This window comes from Bos indicus, chromosome 12 (assembly GCF_029378745.1).
Source record: "Bos indicus isolate NIAB-ARS_2022 breed Sahiwal x Tharparkar chromosome 12, NIAB-ARS_B.indTharparkar_mat_pri_1.0, whole genome shotgun sequence".
NCBI classification, from domain to species: domain Eukaryota; kingdom Metazoa; phylum Chordata; class Mammalia; order Artiodactyla; family Bovidae; genus Bos; species Bos indicus.
Genome location: NC_091771.1, coordinates 52,040,985 through 52,062,597, shown reverse-complemented (window position 1 = coordinate 52,062,597; position 21,613 = coordinate 52,040,985). Strand labels below are relative to the sequence as shown.

Here is a 21,613-nt window from a genome sequence, read left to right as displayed (position 1 = left end):
GCTCAGTGACCCCAAGTCTCTGGTTTCTTGCCAAGGAATGTCTTTTCTCTATTTTAATTTTATAATTCCTAGTCTTTACTTTTTCTTACTCTCAGATTTATTTAAGAGTCTATTTTCACTTGATCCATTCAGTCTACACTCATTACTGATTCAGAGTGAGAGGTAAGTCTTCAGGATTTCTAAATGATTACACACATCTGAGCAGATTTCAGTATCTCACCCTGGTTGAGGTGGTGAAGCCCTTGTCAGAACATTTTAATTTTCCTTTTCATTTGTTCATTCAGCCTGTGATAAACTTCCCTCCTATACTATTACAGACCTTGGATGAAAGTTTATAGTGCGTAGGTCCCCAGAATACATTGATTCCTCAGAAATTTACTATCTAGTATTCAATCTCCTATGAACTTACTGTTTTAATAGGAAAGCCCCAAATTTCAAGTGCCTAATTCACAACCTTGGGAGTTTCTAAAGGTCCTGACTTAGATATCCATGCTTTTTTCTTTCTCAGAGGAGTTTGTAATGCTTGCTGGAATCTTAAACTTAAATTTTTTCCTTTTGTAGCTCTTCCAAACTTCTGCAGCCAACTTAGAGCAGAAGCAGGCTTTATAATTAAAAAGATAGTTTTGAACCAAAAATAAATGCTTTGATCCTCCCTAATCAAAGTCTGTAATTAATGATGTAGTACTTGTGTGTATGTGTATTTTCCCATATTGACTACCAAGTTATTTTGATATACATTAGTGACATTCAGACTTAAGGCATAGAACATTTTCTGCAATGGAGTCTTAGCTTGAAACTCACAGATAAGAGGAAGGATGGTCTGACAGAAAAGAGGAACCTCAGTCCACCTCTTTCCTGAATATTCATCTATCCTAGAGTTCTATGCAGCATAGTTTGAAAACTATTGGTCTGAAAAATATTGGTATCTCTTTGCAAAGTAAGTGATAATTTGTTCACGTGTTACAACTGTGATAACTTACAAGTTTATAGTTCTGACATTATAAATAAAGTGAAATGTATAATTTGACTAAAAAGACACTGTCAGATAATACTGATTTGTGAATTTAGAGTGATATAGTCTGATTTTATTCTTGGTTAATCTCTTAATGGAATATACCTTTAGAGAGGTTTAAACCTCTTGTTAAAGGTAGGTTATTTTACTGAACTCCTTAGAAACTTTTGGATAGTTTTGTTAAATGCATGTTAGTAACACTTAGGTATAGACTACTGATATTTTTACTTTTGTCATTTATAGGTTGATGGCCTTAATTCTCTCCACTCTGTTAAAGCCAGTGCTAACCGATTCACAAAGACAAGTCAGGGGAGAAGTTGGAACACCGGGAATGGGTCCCCAGATGCCATCTGTTTTTCGGTAGACAAGCCTGGAATAGTTGTGGTCGGTTTTTCTGTCTATGGAGGAGGTGGAATTCATGAATATGAATTAGAGGTGTTGGTTGATGATGTAAGTACCACTCTTAGTATGCGTTTTGGTGTGTGGGTTGTGTGTCAGGACATACATCATTATAATAGCGCAGTGGTCCAAATCCCAATAGTGCAGTTTAACAGATTAGTCATAGATGGGCAACGTTAGAGAAATTAAAAGGGAGCAATTTTTCTTGATTGTTTGTGTACCATTTGGATCGCTCCTGCTTCATGTTTTCTGCACTTCCAGGGAAGATTTTAAATGAAAATGAGAAATTATGTAACTAGGCCTCAGATTATAAATCTTGAGTAATTTCTTTCTTTTTTTTTTTTTTACTGTTATAATATTTCAGAAAACAAGAACAGTATTCAGACTGGTATTATTACCCCTATCGGTGATTAAGCAGTTTTGTTAAGAGTGCTAATGGATGATTAATAGTAAAGTGTGTTGTTGGTTGAATCAGCTTTGTCTTGCTGTATCCACTATAGATTTTTTAAAGCACCTAAGTTTCATAAAGTTTTATTAAAATGAGACAAGTAGTATGTAAATTATTTGCTAATAAATAAGTCTATCTGTATTTTGCTTCTCTTAAACAATTAATTCAGTTAATTATTTCCTTAAGCTCTATAATTACATATAGCATTCTGATGAAGAAGGGGAAATCATTTTAAGACAGATGAGAAAAGCCTATGTATGATATAATTTGTAGATAGTTTAGGAAATAAATACAAATGAATAGAGGACCAAAAATGTTTTCTTTAGTATATATGGATGAATACTAACGGATAATAATTTTATATGCAAGAAAATAGACTGCTTAAAAACAGTAATTGATTGTAAGTCAAAATTGTTCATTTAATGAAATTAAGAATATGTGCGGGCTTTGTTTTGTTTTAATTAGAGTGAGCATGCAGGGGATTCAACTCATTCTCACAGATGGACATCTCTAGAATTAGTCAAAGGAACTTACACAACAGATGATTCACCCAGTGATATAGCTGAAATCAGACTTGACAAAGTTGTTCCTTTAAAGGTAATTTTAACAATGTGTTTAGTTTGTAAATGGAATGTATTATTATGAATTTATGTAAAAACAATGGTAGAAAGTTTTTGTGGTCCTTTAAATACAGTACTGACTGTATTCCTAATGTGTACTGTATTGTATTCTACTTTTGCAAAAGGTTCTTAAAGTTAGATATACAGTGGAAAGTAGCTGTAGGTTTTGGAGTCAAATAAACCTAGCTTTCAGATACCTGCTTTTCCCAATATTAGCTCTGAGACTTTGGACATGTCATCATTTGCCCACTCTGAGACTGATCTATGGGTTGGGAAGGATAACACCTCCATTGTCACATTGTTCAGATTACATTAAGAAATGGAGAAGAATACTTGCCTCAGTGTCTAGCACAAGACTGAAACTCAGTAAATATTAGTTCCTATTTTTTCTTCTCTTATTGTGCGAGAACTCATTTAAAGAACAAGTGGTCTTAACAAATAGTGTTAACAATTTGTTATTATTAACAATAATATTATTATTATATATAACTTAATTTTATAGCAGTAAATAACTATTAGGAAAACAAATTTTGCTTCATATTAAAGTAATAATAGAGTAATTCTGAATCCAACCATAATAATTTTCATTACACAGCTGAGTTTTGGATGAGGTAACTTAATTAGTTACTTCATCAAAAAGATATATGATACTAAAAAATAAAAAAACATCATTATGAAGTTTATGTCTTGGATTGTTAGGCACCAGTATCTATATCATATTTTTTTATACAAGTGAATCTTGTTTTGTCTTACAGATATTTTTTCCCATGTTTGCCTCTTTCTGTCTCTGAATGTCTCTCTTAAGATAAAAATATAATGAACTCATTCTTGTATTTTTCCTATATTTAAAACAAGCTTAAAAGTTAAACTTATCAAAGGCAAATCTTAATTCATGTATTCAAAACCTTTTATTATGGCTAATATTCTTTACAGTGTGATTAAAAGCAGACACTATAGTTACACTGCCTGTATTTAAATCCTACTTCCATCACTATTTACTAGTTGTGTGACTTTGGGAAAATTATTTAACTTCTCTTACCACAGATTCCTCATCTGTGTAATAATGGTACTTAACCTTATCAGGCCATTTTAAGGATTAATTTAAGTAAATCACAAAAGCATTCTGTTAAATAATAATCAGTAAGTGTTAATTATTACCCTGCTTGACTTACTGAAAACTCATTTAAGCAAATTGTGTATAAATATGACATTCTTTATACAGTTGGCCCTTGAACAATGTGGGAATTAGAGGTGTTGACCCTTCTCACAGTGGAAAATCCAAGTATAAGTTACAATCAGCCCTTTTTATACCTATCTGTGCTGGCTCTGCCAAAGCTATGGTTTTTCCAGTAATCATGGACAGATGTGAGAGTTGGGCCATAAAGAAGGCTGAGTGCCAAAGAACTGATGCTTTCAAACTGTGGTGCTGGAAAAGACTCTTGAGAGTCCCCTGGACAGCAAGGAGATCAAACCAGTCAATCCTAAAGGAAATCAACCCTGAATATTATCATTGGAAGGACTGATGTTGAAGCTGAAGCTCCAGTAGTTTGGCCACCTGATGCAAAGAGCCGACTCGTTGGAAAAGACCCTGATGCTGGGCAAGATTGAAGGCAGGAGGAGAAGGGCGCAGGAGAGGATAAGATGGTTGGATGGCATCACTGACTCGATGGACACGAATCTGAACAAACTCCGAGAGATAGGAAGGACAGAGGAGCCTGCTGCAGCCCATGGCGTTGCAGAGTCAGACACAGCTTAGCAACTTGAAGAAAACAAAAATGCTGGTTGCACGTGTTTTGATTCAGCCAGCCTCGGGTGGTGTAGTACTGCAGTATTTATTGTTGAAGAATATTCAGTGTAATAGACCCATGCAGCTCACACCGTGATGCTCAGGGCCAAGTGTATTTGCCCAGTTTACTACTAGGGTTCATTTTATATTAATATATCCTTGTACATTGTAAATAAGTATAAACATGCTTTACCTCTTTATCGTGAAGGAAAATGTTAAATACGCTGTGCGCTTGAGGAACTATGGAAGCCGCACAGCCAATGGAGATGGAGGAATGACCACGGTTCAGTGCCCTGACGGTGTGACGTTCACATTCAGTACATGCAGCTTGAGTAGTAATGGCACAAACCAAACCAGAGGACAGATTCCCCAGATACTCTACTACAGGTAGGTGTGTATAGAGTCAGGGAGCTAAGTACTCGACGGCAGCAGAACGTGTGCATTTTACTACCAAGGTACAAGAAGCTCAATGGGCGGTGATAATTAAATTGCACAGTGTATCTTCCTTGCACATGCTAATTTGTATAAGACGGTCTCATTTTAATGTATAAACTCAGTGTTTACTTTAAAATGTTCTTTGTCATTATTTTCTTAATATCTTTGAAATGTTTATGTACAGGGTATATATGCTTTTTGTTGTCCCTTTTATAGTTTTGTGGTCTGCATTTGTGGCCAAATTTTAATGGAATTTATTTATTTTAAATGCCAAAAGTTAATGAGGAAATCCACTCTGCCGAAGTGCTGTTGTTACCTTGATCCAGCTATCCTTTCTGCAGAATGTTTTGGTGTCTGTGAATCTAGTCCTTGCAGCCCTAGAGTATATAATAATGTATTTCTAATAATATGTTTAACAAAAACCATTCCTTATGTAAACTGTGAAAAACAGAATTACAATAATTTTGAGTTTAAAAAAACTTTTAAATATACATTTCTCACTGAGTCTACATTTTTCTTTTAACAATTTAGCTGGAACCATAGGTAGTAGTGAGTAGTATTTACCTCATTTGTCCTCAATCTGACTTGACAGCAAATCACTGAAGTTGCCCATAGGTTTCAGAGGCTTACTGCTTCCTTTTTCCTTCACAAACAATCTGGGGACACTGCCTTGGCAGTGAGGATCTGTCTTGAGGATCTTCTTTCTTTCTCTGTGTAAAATAGAATAGAAATAGTAGGCACAAATAGCTCTATAGTGGCATGTTGCTGCTGAGATACAAAAGCTTTCTGGTCCTTTCACCGTAATGAAATCCCTTTTCTGTTACATAGCCTTACAACAAACAGTACATTTTTCTAAGTATAGGCAAGAAACCGTATCATGCGCTAAAGATAAAAAAAGATGGAGAGTCCCTTAAAAGTATCTGCTATCCAGAGTTTATACCTTATACAAAATGCAGTGTTTATATTTTGATATTTTCCACAAAGATTTAAGTATCCTTAGCTTTCATTTTTAATTAGTTAAGTTTTAAAAGATTAAAATCACTTAACTGTGAAAGCCGTGTTGTTCTGACGTCTACCAAGTGTATGTCTCTAGCTCCTAGCTCCTCTAAGCCCTGGAATGAATATCCAGGCCCTTCTGAACTTCATCAGGGTGATGGTAAGGGAGATGGTGATTAGAGGTCCTGTGTCCTGAGCACTCCCTTTCTGCCATACAGTTCTCGCCCTGTGTCAGTTCAGCCAGTCCTTGCAGGAACTCCATGGGGTGTGCAATTTCCTATCCCTCCTTTACAAATGAGGGAACTGAGGCCTGGAGTGACTCAGTGACTTGCTGCAGTCACACTTTCAGCAAGCTACGGTCCTGGGATTTGTAGCCAGGAGACTGGACTACAAGTGACCTACCTTTAACCACCATACCACATACACATCCTCTCTAAGGCTGGCTAACAGGCATCTTGGTGAAACTCCTCCCCATCCACAGGTCCCCATCCAGTGTTCCTCCCCATCCACAGGTATAGTAGACACCTGGGGGGCATTCTTGATGTCTGTCTTACCCTCACACTTTGCATCAGTAAGTCTTGGCCTAAATCTGACCTTTTCTAGCACTCCTATAATTAACATCGAGCCTAAGCCGTCTCCACCCCGACTTGAGTAAGCACCTGGATAACTGAATTCGAGAGGAACTAGCCTCTAAACTGGAGAAGGAAATGGCAACCCACTCCAGTGTTCTTGCCTGGAGAATCCCAGAGACGAGGGAGCCTGGTGGGCTGCTGTCTATGGGGTAGCACAGAGTCGGACACGACTGAAGCGACTTAGCAGCAGCAGCAGCAGCAGCCTCTAAACCAGTCTCTCTCTTTTCACTGAACTCTCTTACACTCTATCTTACACCATGCAGCCAGAGTGACCTCAGCGAAATATAAATCCTGTCAAGTTTTTAGGTGAGGCCTTGCTCATCTTCCCCTCATCGCTTCCCTTTCCCTGCTGCTGCTAAGTCACTTCAGTCGTGTCTGACTCTGTGTGACCTCATAGACAGCAGCCACCCGGCTTCCCCGTCCCTGGGATTCTCCAGGCAAGAACACTGGAGTGGGTTGCCATTTCCTTCTCCAATGCATGAAAGTGAAAAGTGAAAGGGAAGTCGCTCAGTCGTGTCCAACTCTTAGCAACCCCATGGACTGCAGCCTTCCAGGATAAAATGTAAAGTCTTTACTCATGTGATCTGACTCTTGTTTACCTTACCCACCTGTCACCCTTTACTCTTTCTCCTTTCATTCTAGTCACACTTGTCTTCATTCTATTCCTTGATCTCACCCATCTTGTTCCTATCTGAACCTTCATCTTACTGTTCTTTTGGCCTGACTGCTCTTCTCCCAGCTCCTCCAGGTCTTTTTTAGAAAACACAGTTCAGGCCTTTGCTTAAGTAGTGGTCTGTCATGATGTTATTTACTTTAAAAAAAATAAAATAATTTTAAGCTCTTATGTGGCTTTTTCTTTGATGCCCTATTATGCCTTGAAACCATGTAGTTATACATTTACTATTTTTTAACTTTAACTTTTTAAGCTTGTGATCCAGATGTGATTCCTAGAGTTAGATCATGTTTTACCCACTATGTAAAATGATGTCATGTGTTACTCATGTTACAGGAGTGAATTTGATGGAGATTTACAATCCCAACTTCTAAGTAAAGCCAATGAAGAAGATAAAAACTGTAGCAGAGCTCTCTCTGTGGTAAGCACTGTTGTTCGAGCTGCAAAAGACCTCTTGCACAGAGCTCTTGCTGTGGACGGTAAGATTTTTTTTTTTACTTCCTTAATAGTCACATTTTAGATTCTTTATTCTCCAACTTGCATGCAGAGTTACTAAAAAAGAACTACCTTGTAAAATCCCAGAGGGATCCCTTATGGGTCTGCACATATACATATGTTCATTTTGGATCAGCCATGCTCTCCATACACTAATGCAAAGTTTGTTAGAATGTTCCAAAGCAGTTATTTTACACTGTAGTTTTCTGAGTCAGCCCATTAAGAGGAAAACTCTTAATTGAGTCTTTGCTTCTTTTAGTAGTTTAAAAAACAATTTTTTGTTTTCCACTTTAGACCTGGTTTTCTTTCTGTGATAGCATCACCATGCATCCAAAGGTCTGGGCAACCCCAAATGTCTTTCCAGATTCACTTATCTAAATTGAGTTTTGCAAGTTCTTCCCCTGAAAACTCTCCAGTTTCTATTCTCTCTATCTGTTCTCCTATAGTTGAGGCTGCTGTGGTTCAAGCACACATACTCTTCTTCATGAGTGGATAACATCCTAATAATCACCCTGCCACCTTTTCCCCACTGCCACACTGCAGCAGAGTTAACATTTACAAAAACCTTACTGTTCACTATAACACTTGTTCCTAAATATACCTGTATGTCAAAATCACGTGAGAAACTTGCTGAAAATAAAGAGTATTTGGTCTATCCAAACCAGTAGCTTAGGCTGGACAAGGAAACTATATTTTTTACCTCAATGCCCAGCCTGTTCTGATGCAACAGCAGATGTAGAAAAAAATATCTAGAAATAATTGACCCTTAATAGAAAGGTCTTCAACTTATCTTCCTAGCACCATGCTCATGGAACAATAAAATGTCCATCAGCAAAGTGCTTTCCTTGGGAAACATAGAAGGCAATGTAGCTAATAACAGCAAACATTTTTGGAGTATTTACTATGTCTGCAGGCATTCTTTAAGCATTTTACAGGTGTTAACTCACTGAATCATCACAACATCTGATGAGGGAAGTATGTTATCCTCCATTACAGTTGAGTGACCTGCACACAAAGATTATGTTATTTGCCCAGCTTCAGACATGTAGCCATGTATGGCACCAAGAGTACTGGTTTAACATCAGGACTGTAACTCTGAGTTCTAATTCCGGTTCTGTCGTTTTACAGATACATGATTTTGGATAAGGTACTTACTTAAACACTATGTGCCTTGGTTTCCACTTCTAAACAAGGGGCGATAATAAAGAACCTTATTGTAAGGATTAATGGAGATAATGTGTGTAGAGCCCTTAGAATAGTGCCAGGTCCTTGATAAGTACTTGGTCAATGTCAACTATAATTTTACTCAAGGAATTAGAATATAGGTTTAGTACAGTTGTATATATGTTACAGTGAAATTGCTTTCTAACTGTAGTGTTAATGCCTTTTTTAGCTGATGACATTCCAGAACTGCTTAGCTCTTCCAGTCTGTTTTCCATGCTGCTTCCCCTTATTATAGCCTACATAGGACCAGTAGCTGCTGCTATTCCTAAGGTGTGTGATTCAATTCTCTAACTTTGAACCTTTTTTTGGTAAATGTAATTTTATTTAGACTTTGTGTCTTTCCTTTAAAAATAATCTTTCAGGCATCTGGGTTACAGATAACAAGTAGATAGACATGTAAATGGTAGAAATTAGTTAAATAACTAACTCTCTGATCTTAGTATCACTTACTAGTTTACTTTGTAGTAGTATTGTTTTGTGATAGTATTATTTTGTAATAGTATTGTTTATTGGCTTTACATTTGAAGAACTTGGAGATAAGAAATATATTTTAGAATATGATATGTAAGGGAAGCTTAAGTTAACTAAGACCTTTAAAATTTATAATGTTGATGCCAAACCTCCATTTTGTATAAAAATAGCAATGTAAAAAGGTTGTTAAATTGTGAAATATTCAAGACATGGAAGAAATGATAAACTACTTATCCTTTGGCATAATAAATTTTGAGTAAAACCTAATTTATTGCAGATCACAGAAAGGCAGAAGGGTTTAAATATATAAACTTGGTTATATTCATGTAACACCTAAGACTTTTAAGCTAAATCTTTTTTTCCCATAGTACAAATTTCTCTTTGAGTGAAAATGTAACTAGAAGAAACTCTAAATGGAAATTCTTAATAATAAGAATAATCAACAATTACAGTAATTAATAACTTTAAAGCAACTTTCACACTTATTATCTCACTTAATCATTCTTTTTTATACTAGGTGGCTGTAGAAGTCTTTGGACTTGTCCAACAGTTACTTCCTTCAGTTGCCATTCTGAATCAGAAGTATGCACCCCCTGCCTTCAATCCTAATCAGTCAACAGATAGTACCACAGGAAATCAGCCTGAACAAGGCTTGTCTGCCTGTACGACCTCTAATCACTATGCTGTCATAGAGAGCGAGCACCCCTATAAGCCTGCATGTGTCACGCACTACAAGGTGGGCACTGATTCCTAGGAACCGTTTAAACTGAAAACTTGATTTGATGTTCTATATTGATTTTTGACTTCCCTGGTGGCTCAGACCGTAAAGCGTCTGTTTACGACACGGGAGACCTGGGTTCAGTCCCTGGGTTGGGAAGATCCCTTGGAGAAGGAAATGGCAATCCACTCCAGTACTATTGCCTGGAAAATCCCATGGACAGAGGAGCCTGGTAGTCTACAGTTGATGGGGTCGCAAAGAGTCAGACACGACTGAGCGACTTCATGTTCATGTTCATGTTCATTGATTTCTTAAAGGATACTTAACCTCTGTTCAGAAGTGTAACTTCTATGCATAGAAAATCAGCAGGTGGTTAGACACTGTCAAGCACACAAAAGGGTTTAAGACAGAATTTTTACTGTTAAATAGTACACTTTTATGGGGTTTATGAAACTTATTTTCATATCTTTTTGTAAGTACAAGGCTGTGTGTAATGCTCAACTGCATATTGTTTATCATAATAATGGATATAAGCATTAACATTTAAAAATCACATATTTGGGGACGTTCCTGGTGGTCCAGTCATTGAGACTTTGCCTTCCAGTGCAGGGTCGCGGGTTCGATACCTGGTCGGGGAGCTAGAAACCCACATGTGTCAGGGTCAAAAAAAAAAGGCATTAAAAAACAGAAGGAATACTGTAACAAATTCAATAAAAACTTTAAAAAATAATAAACGAAAATCAACTTTTTTGGACTGATGTTAGCTATACCACAGCCTGATCTCTGAAAATTTATATACCCAGTGCAGGATTTATAATACTACACATAATGTTAAAATGTACATATAAAATATTTAAATGTTTTTATAGAGTATTCAAAATCCTATTCCTTGCTTTCTAAATTGTATCATTTAAGGGGGAGAAAGAGAATTTGTCCACTTAATTTAATTATAAGTTTACGTTTTGGTACTCAGTCACTCAGTCATGTCCAGTTCTTTGTGACCTCAAGGACTATAACCTGCCAGGCTCCTCTGCCCATGGAATTTTCCAGGCAAAAACACTGGAATGGGTTGCCACTTCCTGCACCAAGGGATCTTCCCAACCCAGGGACTGAACCCACGTCTCTTGCATCTCTTGCATTGGCAGATGTATTCTTTACCATTTGTAAAATATTCAGCTCTTTGTTGTAGAATGTGGTAAACATATGAAAAGATGCACCAGTATAGTGTAGCCCATTTGTGCATCATCCCAGTCGCCAGTTATAAACTATTGGTCAAACTCTTTTATTTATTCCCCACTCTCTTTGTCCCTTCTCATATTATATTAAGGGCTTCTCAGGTGGTTCATTGGTAAAATATCTGCCTGACAATGCAGGAGATGTGGGTTTGATCCCTGGGTCAGGAAGATCCCCTTGAGGAAGAAATGGTAACCCAGTCCAGTATTCTTGCCTGGGAAATCCCATATACAGAGGGCTACAGTCCATTGGGTTGCAAAAGAGTCACACGTGACTTAGTGACTAAACAACAATATAGTTTTAAAGCATATTCATGGATTTTTTTGTATCTCTAAAAATATAAGGACCTGTAAAAAATAATGTCATTGTCACACTTTAAAAAAACTAATAATGCCTTCATGTTATTGCATATGTACATTTTTAAATATTTGAATTAGAATCCAAATGAGATTCATACATTATGATTGGTTGTGTTTCTTAAGTCTCTTTTACTAGTGTTCCCCTCCATCTCTCTGTTTTTTGTTTCCTTGAATTTTATTTAAGAAATTGGACTGTTTTTTTGATAGACTCCTCCTGAGTCCTTTAGAGACATGCCCTGTAGTCATTCATAGCATCCTCACGTCTGGTGTAAGATGTTACAGGCTCTGGTATAAGATGTTATAAGAGGCTTACACATTTCTGCCTCAAGTCTGAAACCTGCGATTTTTTCAAAGTGCTGTGGTTTGAACATTTGCCATTTTTCCCATCTGTGTTCATAGAATTTTTTTAAACCCAGACTGGGCTTCCCTGGTGGCTCAGCAGTAAAAAATCTTCCAGCAGTGCAGGTGCCTCAGGAGATACAGGTTCAATCCCTGGATCAGGAAGATCCCATGGAGAAGGAAATGGCAACCCACTCCAGTGTTCTTGCTGGGAGAATCCCATGGACAGAGAAGCCTGGTGGGCTACACAGTTCATGGGGTCGCAGAGAGTCAGACACAACTGAAGTGACTTAGCACGAATGCACAGGATCCTCTCAGGTTCAAACATGCATTTAGTTGTTAGGCCACTTCTGTCTTTTTAATCTGAAATAGTTCCTCAGCCTCTCTTCATCTTTTATGATATTGGTGTTTTTGAAGAACACAATCAGTGGTTTTGTAAAAAAATATTATTTTATTTGTATTTCATTGATAGTTTTTTAATGATTAGATTCAGGTTGTGCATTTTGGGTGGCAACCTGTCGTGTTCTCCTCAGTGTATCCCATCAGGAAGTACTTCAGTTCAGTTCAATTGCTCAGTCGTGTCTGACTCTTTGCGACCCCATGAATCACAGCACACCAGGCCTCACTGTCCATCACCAACTCCCGGAGTTCACTCAGACTCATGTCCATCGAGTCAGTGATGTCATTCAGCCATCTCATCCTCTGTCGTCCCCTTCTCCTCCTGACCCCAATCTCTCCCAGCATCAGAGTCTTTTCCAGTGAGTCAACTCTTCGCATGAGGTGGCCAAAGTACTGGAGTTTCAGCTTTAGCATCATTCCCTCCAAAGAACACCCAGGACTGATCTCCTTCAGAATGGACTGGTTGGATCTCCTTGCAGTCCAAGGGACTCTCAAGAGTCTTCTCCAACACCACAGTTCAAAAGCATCAATTCTTCAGTGCTCAGCTTTCTTCACAGTCCAATTCTCACATCCATACATGACCACAGGAAAAACCATAGCCTTGACTAGACGAACCTTTGTTGGCAAAGTAATGTCTCTGCTTTTCAATATGCTATACTTAGTCACTTGATTAAGGTGACAGTTCCACCAAAAAAAAGCATCTTTTTTTTTCCTTTGAAAATGTCTATGGGTAAATATCCATGGGTTAGAGATTGTGTAAAAAATACTGTCTTTCAACAAATTCCAGCACCCTTTGGTTATTCTAGGGCTTCCCTTGTGGCTCAGACAGTAAAGCTATCTGTAATGTAGGTCTATGTGTCTGTCTATCTGTAATGCAGGTGACCTGGGTTTGATCCCTGGATTGGGAAGATCCCCTGGAGGAGGAAATGGCAGCCCACTCCAGTATTCTTGCCTGGAAAATCCCATGGACAGAGAAGCCTAGTGGGTTACTGTCCATGGGGTTGCAAAGTGTCAGACACGACTGAGCGACTTCACTTTCACTTTGGTTATTCTTACCCAAATCATTTATTGGTATGGTGGTTGCAAGATGGTGGTTTTCTAATTCTGTTTTTCCTCCCTGCTGGTGTTCTGTTATAAAGAAGAGTTTCTCACCCCTTCTACTTTAAAAAGTGTAGTCATTTGTATATTTATTTCATGTGTTCATACCAGTATGTACTCAGAGATTCTCTTTTTGCTCAGCGTTACAATCTTTTGCTGTCATTCAGTTTGATGCTCAAATTTCAATTGATTTGGTCAGGGGAATTCTGTTCAAACTAGATTCTGTGTCCTTTTCCTGTGTTTTCATCAGCTTTTGAGCACTTCTTACTAATTCCAGTCAAAACCGCTGAGGTATTTTCTTCATACCATTTTCGTTTATGTATGCCACTATAAAAATTAAAAATACTACATAAAATAAAGTTTCTTTGCAGTGTTTTTTATATTAACCCTACTAACATTAATATAATCAAAGTACTTTATTCAGAAGTTGTTTGGAGTAGTTCACTATATATATATGTGTGTAGGTGGCTATATGATTAATATAAAGTTAGTCTTGTTTATTTTTACTTAATTTTTATGAGTTTTTTCCCTGCCCCACTTGATTTAATATTAGTTTTAAACTATGTAAAATACTAATATAGCTACAGATATAAAATTAAGTAAAGCGACATCCTCAGAATTATAAGTCCTTTTCCTTCTGGGCTTCTGCCTTACTCTAGTAAGTATCATGGTTTATCCTTACTGCATTCTTTTTTGGAAAAAAAATCATAAAGATTGATTTAGATGTAGTCTTATTTTCCTTCTTTGTTTAAAAAAATAGCACACTGTATATACTACTTTGTACTTTGCTTTTTAAAAGTAACACTGTGTAAAAATCTCTCCGTATCCATTTATATAGATCATCCTCATTCCTTTTTACAACTTCATAGTGCTCCAGTGTTGTCAAGGTGTATCATAGTCTTTGAGCTAGTCTAATGTGTGAGCATCTGGGGTGTTTTCATTTTTTTTTTTTTGCAATGAATAAACTGGGCATATGGGCATTTTTTTGTTTGTTTTTGTTTCCATATTGTTAGAGGCATATCTTCAAACTATACTTCTAGAAGTAGGATTGCTGGGTTAAGCAAAGAATGGGGAGCCTTGTGCTCGGTATATCTGGAATTGCTGATTCAGACGGTGAGTGTAGTTTTGCTAGATGTTGACAGTTCCCTTCCATTGAAGTTATGGCTTTTTGTGTCCCACCAACAACATATGGGAATGCTTATTTTCTCATGGCCTCCCCCAAGGAGTATGTGTTTAAATTTGGGAGCTTTTGCCAATACAATGGGAAGAATGTTGGGAAAATGGTGCCTCAGTTTAGTTTTAATTTACATTTATGTTACTGTGAACTACGTTGAGCTTTTTATTTAAGGATTATAAAAAAATCCTTTGCTAAATATAGTCTAATTTTTTTTAGATTAATATCATACTTGGGAAATTTCTTAAGGTTTATGTCATGTCCTACAACCAATTCATATTTTACTACTTGACATGGTCCTGCTTAACTGTAATTTTACTACAATTACAGAATTCCTTCTGCTATGATGATGACAGAAACTGTAAAATGGCCTTAAAAATACATGTAATTATGTGCCATCATAAACTCCTGCATACAGTAAAATTTTAGGATAGAAGACTATAAAAATCAAGGCTTTTATCAAGTGTATAAGTGTGTGTGTTTATATTCTCATAATATTTGAAGTTGCAGAGTTTTTTTGGTTAATGAGAAGAAGCATTTGTATTAGGTACTATGAATGGTAGATAACCTAAAAGTAACTAAAACCTTACATTTTAATGATTTATTCATTTCCATCAGTGTATCTTTATATTTTACCTGTCCAATTACATTGTCAGTTACCTACCTATATTCCTTAAATGCATACTGACTGAAATGGAAAATTTATTATGTAAATAAGCTCTTTTACAGGAAAATCAGATAGTTTATTTTTTTTTTCAGAAATTAAGCAGTTTTGTAATTGTTTTTTTAATGATATCAGTATATACTTAGACACAATGCAGTATCAACCACATATTAGAAAACAATAGATATTACAGCGGGACAGCAGAGACAATTCATACTGACCATTAATACCTTGGTTTCTGATCACTTAATTCTTAAAATTTTACAGTATTAATTCCTTACTTAACATTAATGTTACAGTAAGTTGAAGGCATCATCTTTCCAGTATGATGTCCTACTTCTAAACTAGACCAGAAGCTAAAATCTGATTCTTCTTATGTGAGTGGCCTTTTGTCTGTTGACTTCAGGTGACATTCCCAGAGTGCGTGCGGTGGATGACACTCGAGTTTGACCCTCAGTGTGGCACTGCACAGTCGGAAGACGTCCTCCGTTTGTTGATCCCCGTTAGAACTGTTCAGAATTCAGGATATGGACCAAAGTTGACAGCTGTTCATGAAAATCTGAATTCCTGGATAGAACTAAAGAAATTTTCAGGGTCCTCTGGGTGGCCTACTATGGTGTTAGTGTTACCAGGTAAGTTTTTTTTTTTTTTTTTTGGTCTCATTTTGTTTTATATGGTAAAATACATGCATTTATAAGAATTATGTTCAGTAAAGATACACTATTGAAAATGTTTATTTAATTTTCAGAAGAATGTCTTCAAGACCTACTCTGTATCTAGATTGCAGTTTATTAGTGAAGACTCTCTGGGCACTGGGCATAACATGACCAAGGTTTAGACAAGAGACTGTTCTGAGGATCTTGTGAGAAAAGATTAGCTTGTCCAAAGAAAGTGTGTCAGTCACTCAGTTGTATCCGACTCTTTGCGACCCCATTGACTGTAGCCCTCCAGACTCCTCTGTCCATGGAGTTCTCCAGCGAAGAGTACTGGAGTGGGTTGCCATGCCCTCTCTGGGGGATCATCCCGACCTAGGGACTGAACCCAGGTCTCCTGCAATGCAGGCAGATTCTTTACTGTCTGAGCCGCCAGGGAAGCTTGACCAAAGCAGAGAGTTAATACTGAGGCCAAACTATAGAAAAAGTTGGATTAGGTGTTTATTTTCCCAGTAAGTGTTGAGTTTTAAAAAGTTGCTGAGGACTTCTTTATTTCAAGAGAGCTAGTGACCCATGGAGCCCACTAAGTTATGTAAAGCTTTGTTTTCAAGCTTGAAGAGTATTTGTGGCCAGGTGGGTGCCACAGATTTGTTATTATAGTCTGTTGTTTTTTTAACCACTTAACCATAAGTTAAGTGATCCCGTGATCTTGCAAACTGAGAGCCAGTTCGAATTCAGAAACTTCTTTCTTCTGATGTGACCTGCCGTGTTTGTTTGTGAAGAGATCAAAGCCAGATTCCAGCTTAGAAAAAAGGCTAACCCGGGTCACCTCAGTTGGAGAAGGAAATGGCAACCCATTGCAGTATTCTTGCTAGGAAAATCCCATGGACAGAGGTGCCTGGTGGGCTACAGTCCATGGGGTCACAAAGAGTTGGACATGACTGAGCTACTTACACATACAGGTCACTTCAGTAATTGACAGATAATTGACAATGATTGCTCATGTAACTTACTTAGGACATGTGATTAAGGAGAATTAAATCATAAAGAAAAATAACAACCTGGTATGGTTTTATTGTTTCTAGTGTTGTTTTTAGCACAGTTTTGTTCAAGTAAATGTAGAAACCCCAAAACCAAATACATTATTTAGTGCATGTGTGTTCAAGTCCTGTCCGACTCTTTTGCGACCCCATGGACTATAGTCCAACAGGTTTCTCTGTCCATGGGATTTTCCAGGCAAGAATACTGGAGTGGTTGCCATTTCCTTCTCCAGATCTTCCCTACCCAGGGATCAAATCCACATCTCTTACAGCTCCTGCATTGGCAGACGAATTCTTTACCACTGCGCCACCCGGGAAGCCTGATTTGTATTGCTACCTATCTTGAGATGGATAAAAGGAGACTTGAATAAAGTTGTTTCAGATTTTGAACTCAGTGTTAGTTTTTTTTCTTAGGGAATGAGGCCCTTTTTTCATTGGAGACTGCATCAGATTATGTGAAAGATGACAAAGCTTCTTTCTATGGTTTCAAATGTTTTGCAATTGGATATGAGTTTAGCCCTGGACCTGATGAGGTGAGAATGAATTATCTTCTTATTCTGTTAAGGAAGATTGTGTTTCTGAGGGCTACTATTGACTTGAATTGTGTTTGCTGTCTATATTTAAGAAGCCTGAAATTTTATTTTAAGCTAGGGTGTATAATCTATTTTGTAGTTTAATTTTGTACAAATTAATTGTGTCTGGTATTACTGTTTTTAATATGTGGAGAGATCAGAGTCTGTGCAGCATGACCCAGCCTTTAAAGATGTAGTATAATCCTGCCTGTTCCACACCTGGTTGGTGACTGTACCTTTCTGAGTGATTTTTGTAAGCTGATTTCACAAAGGCACTAACTTAATATCTGTCGTAAAGATTTCCAGTAGTACTGTTTAAAAAAAAAAGTTAAGGTGAAACAGTGATCATGTTCCATCAAAGTAATAAATGAAAAATCCTTTGGACTATGAGCTGTTGGTCTGAAACAGTATAACCAATGTGAGACATAATATTGAATCTCTTACACTCTTAATTAACCATTAGCTGCTAATACATGCTTTCTTTTTGTTTCAAATGTTATGCTGGAATGCAAGTCACATTTTTTTGATAATCCACATCATCTCTCAAAAATTGCGTCTTCCAAACAGTTTTTACAGCATCTGATTTTTTTTTTCAATTCTCCAGGGAGTCATTCAGTTGGAAAAAGAACTAGCTAATCTTGGTGGGGTTTGTGCAGCAGCTTTGATGAAAAAGGATCTAGCACTTCCTATTGGTAAGTGTGATCTTGTACTAGGTATTTATGATTTTTAAAAAAGTTACAAAATTACGAATAGAATGTCTATTAAAAAACATCCTGAAAATAGTTTAGCAAAATGAATTTAACAGTCACATATATTCATGGGCAGCTGCTTACTATACTAAAGACAATGAGACATTTGTGTTCTATTCATGTGAGGGAAATTGCTACAACCTCTTTGAAGGAAATTCGTCAATAACTTCAAATTTTATATAAATATACCTTTTGATATAGCATTTTTATACATATTTTCACAAATACTCAAAAACGTACATTATAAGATAGATTAATTTATCAATACTTGTGGTTATAAAACCTAGGAGCAACCAAAATGTTTGTCAGTTGGGAACTGTTCAATCAGCGATGGTACATCTATACAAAACAGATGTAAGTAGCTGTTAAATACAGTGACAGAAAAGTAAACCTATATGTCCAGGCCAAGAAAGGCGTCCAGATTATATAATTATATGATGTTCATTGTTTTGAACATCATATTGTATATATATATATATGTAAATAGATGTGTATGTTCCCATGTATGTAGGCTGACACATACATGCATACAATGATTATTTGCATACAAAGTTTTTAGAACAATACATAGGAAACTGTTGATACTGTATCTTTGAAAGGGGATGGTGGCAGAAATTTTCATTCTGCACTTCTGTATAATTCAAATATTTCCCTTTGAACATGTATCACTTTGGTTATAATATTTTATAAGTTCATTAAGCTATCAGAAAATTCAATAAATGTTCTACATCAAGCAGTAAAGCAGAAAATGTTTAGAGAATACAGTCACTATCTTGGGCTTTCCTGTCAGTAACTGTTGTTTACTAAAGATGAAGTTCTTCTGTAATATAACTGAAAAAGAAAGACTCAGGTTCTGAATAATCAGTTTTCCTCTTTTTTTCTTAGATAAATACACTAAAGTAAAAATATACATTTGTGTATATAAATGTAATATATGTCTTTTGATACACTTGATGGGTGCTTTTTTTAGTATTGTGTTGAGAATTACAGCTTATATTCACACTGAAAATAAGCATTTTAAAATTTAAACCACTGAGATTTATCCATAATGATAATAGTTCTCTTCAATTTGGAATATCAATTTTTGGAGAACATGTAATGAATGCAGAAGACTAGAAAGTTAAATGAAACATTGATATATTTTGGTAAACCTTTTCATTTACATACCAGGTAATGAATTAGAGGAGGATCTTGAAATTCTTGAAGAGGCTGCTTTACAGGTATTGTCCTCAATAATTATAAGGATAAACTTTGTACATTAATTTTAAGCCAAATTTTCACTCAAATCAACCTTGTTTTTCTTGAGCATAGCACTCATTCATTGAGTATTTCATTCTACAATTGACAGTTATAAAGATAAATAACTCATAATTGCTCCCCTTGATGGAATCAACCCCTGTATGAGCCCTTACTGAACTGCACGGTGGGTGTTGACTCTGGAGTGAGATGTAAGCCCTGCTGGAGGAAGAAGAGCTACCAAGGGCCCACAGGAGGGTTTTGTCCAGGGGTGGACATTGAAATTAGATCTTGAAAGAAGTTTTATTTTCCAGTTAGAAAAAAGATGTTAGTAATAGTAATGGAAATAATATCTATAGAGAAACTTTATAGTTTACCATATACTGTACTGATGTGTTCAGTCGTGGCTGACTCTGTGACCCCATGGACTGTAGCCCACCAGGCTCCTCTGTCCATGGAATTTTCCAGGCAAGAATACTGGAGTGGGTTGCCATTTCCTTCTCCAGTAGTTTGCCATATTTTTGACATTATCTATTTCTGCAGTTACACTTTGAAATCACTATTTTCTCTTGTATCTGACAATTATATCAGTTCAGAGAAGTTTTGATTAAGAATTCAGGCAACTGGGAGATCGAGGCTGGTATCCAGGTCTTCTAATACTTACAGTTAGTAGTTTACATGTTATTTATTTTCTGAAATGATTACAGCAGTAATAATAAAAACAAACATTTATTTGATCTTTAACTTTGTTTTATACTTTTAAATCATTTAGTCCTTACAACAGTCCTATGAAGTAGGAACTCCTAACTATAGATAAGGAAACTGAGATACAAAGAACTTAAGTAACTGGCTCAGAATCACACAGCTGGTGAGCAACTGGTCTAGAGTTTGACCTTTGGCAATTTGGTGACAAAGTCCATGATCTTGATCACTGTGCTCTAATTGTAGGGAGCCATGGTGTCCTCAATAATGTTAAGAAACTTAGGTTTTTTAAAATCCCACCAGCTTTTGTTTTTCCTTTTAGAAAAGTTAAATCTCTGTATCTTAAGATAGAAAAATAAAAATTAATTCAAAAAATGTTTGGTGAACATGCTATGTGTCATATAGCATTCTAGCTAAGGAAATCCATCAAGTAGCTCATCATCCAAGGTATTATGGCTTATAGAATGTTAATTAGGCCAGATGTAAGGAGATCTTTATTGTGCCCCTATAAAGAAAAAAGTGATGTCCCAAATTACACACCTTTTTGGCATGTAAGGTAGTCATGATGGTCTAACATACATTAAAACCCATGCTTGTTAGGCAGGTAGTGAGCATTTAAATGTGTTGTGTGTGTATACTTAGGTGCATAGTCATGCCAGTTCTTTGCAACCTCATGGACTGCAGCCCACCAGGCTCCTCTGTCCATGGAATTTTGCAGGCAAAAATACTGGACCAGATTGCTGTTTCTTCCTCCAGGGATCTTCCTGATGCAGGGATCGAACCTACACCTCTTTGCATCTCCTGCATTGGCAGGCGGATTCTTTACTGCTACATCACCTAGGAAGCCCCATTTAAATTGTATAATAACTACAAGAGATCGTTTGATCACCAGTTTATACCTTTCACTGATTCAGGAATGGTCTGTAACTTGTTAGCTTAAGAGGACATAGCAATAACTCATCTGAAGTCTGAATTTGGACTCAAGTCTGTTTGATATTAAAGATTATGATTTAGAAATTGCATGGTTCATAAAATGCAGGAGTTACTGTTGTAGAATTGAAAGAACTGGAAATACAATAGTTTTCCATGAAAAATATTTTGTTTTGAAATTTATTATACAGTCATTAAGATTTTTCTAGAGTTTTAGCACTTGCAGCAAGTCTTTCTAAAATGTAAGGTGTGCTTCTCATCTAGTTGAGGACTAAAATTTCTGTTTTATCTGCCCTTTTTCATAAGGCTTACACAGGCTAATGCAGTGTATGTGCAGGCACAGTCAGGCTTCCATCACCTTTTTGCCTGAGTCAAGACCTTGGTACCCACCTGCCCAAGAGCACAGACACAGCCTACCCAAGAGAACCACCAGTAACGGAGACACAGAAAGCGGGCAACCTCTACAGCTGTCTTTAGAGGGAAGCCCTGGCCCTGACAAACGGGGATGTGACACATGCAGAGAAACATGTGGAGAGCTTGGGTAGGGGGAGATGCA

At 36.8% G+C, this 21,613-nt stretch overlaps 1 protein-coding gene across 14 annotated transcripts in view; it reads left to right on the top strand.

Moving 5' to 3' along the window:
* The window catches only part of MYCBP2 (MYC binding protein 2), a 269,649-nt gene that overhangs the window by 152,633 nt on the left and 95,403 nt on the right, over window positions 1-21,613 (top strand). For all 14 annotated transcript variants that reach the window (XR_011569887.1, XM_070800632.1, XM_070800635.1 and 11 more), the window contains 10 exons: window positions 1,256-1,462; window positions 2,325-2,456; window positions 4,474-4,652; window positions 7,338-7,480; window positions 8,890-8,990; window positions 9,709-9,927; window positions 15,582-15,807; window positions 17,283-17,401; window positions 18,045-18,132; window positions 19,360-19,409. Coding sequence is in view for 13 of the 14 variants with exons in the window: in XM_070800632.1 (XP_070656733.1) it covers window positions 1,256-1,462; window positions 2,325-2,456; window positions 4,474-4,652; window positions 7,338-7,480; window positions 8,890-8,990; window positions 9,709-9,927; window positions 15,582-15,807; window positions 17,283-17,401; window positions 18,045-18,132; window positions 19,360-19,409 (1,464 nt within the window). In the remaining variant the exon portion in view is untranslated. The remainder of the gene's footprint in view (window positions 1-1,255; window positions 1,463-2,324; window positions 2,457-4,473; window positions 4,653-7,337; window positions 7,481-8,889; window positions 8,991-9,708; window positions 9,928-15,581; window positions 15,808-17,282; window positions 17,402-18,044; window positions 18,133-19,359; window positions 19,410-21,613) is intronic.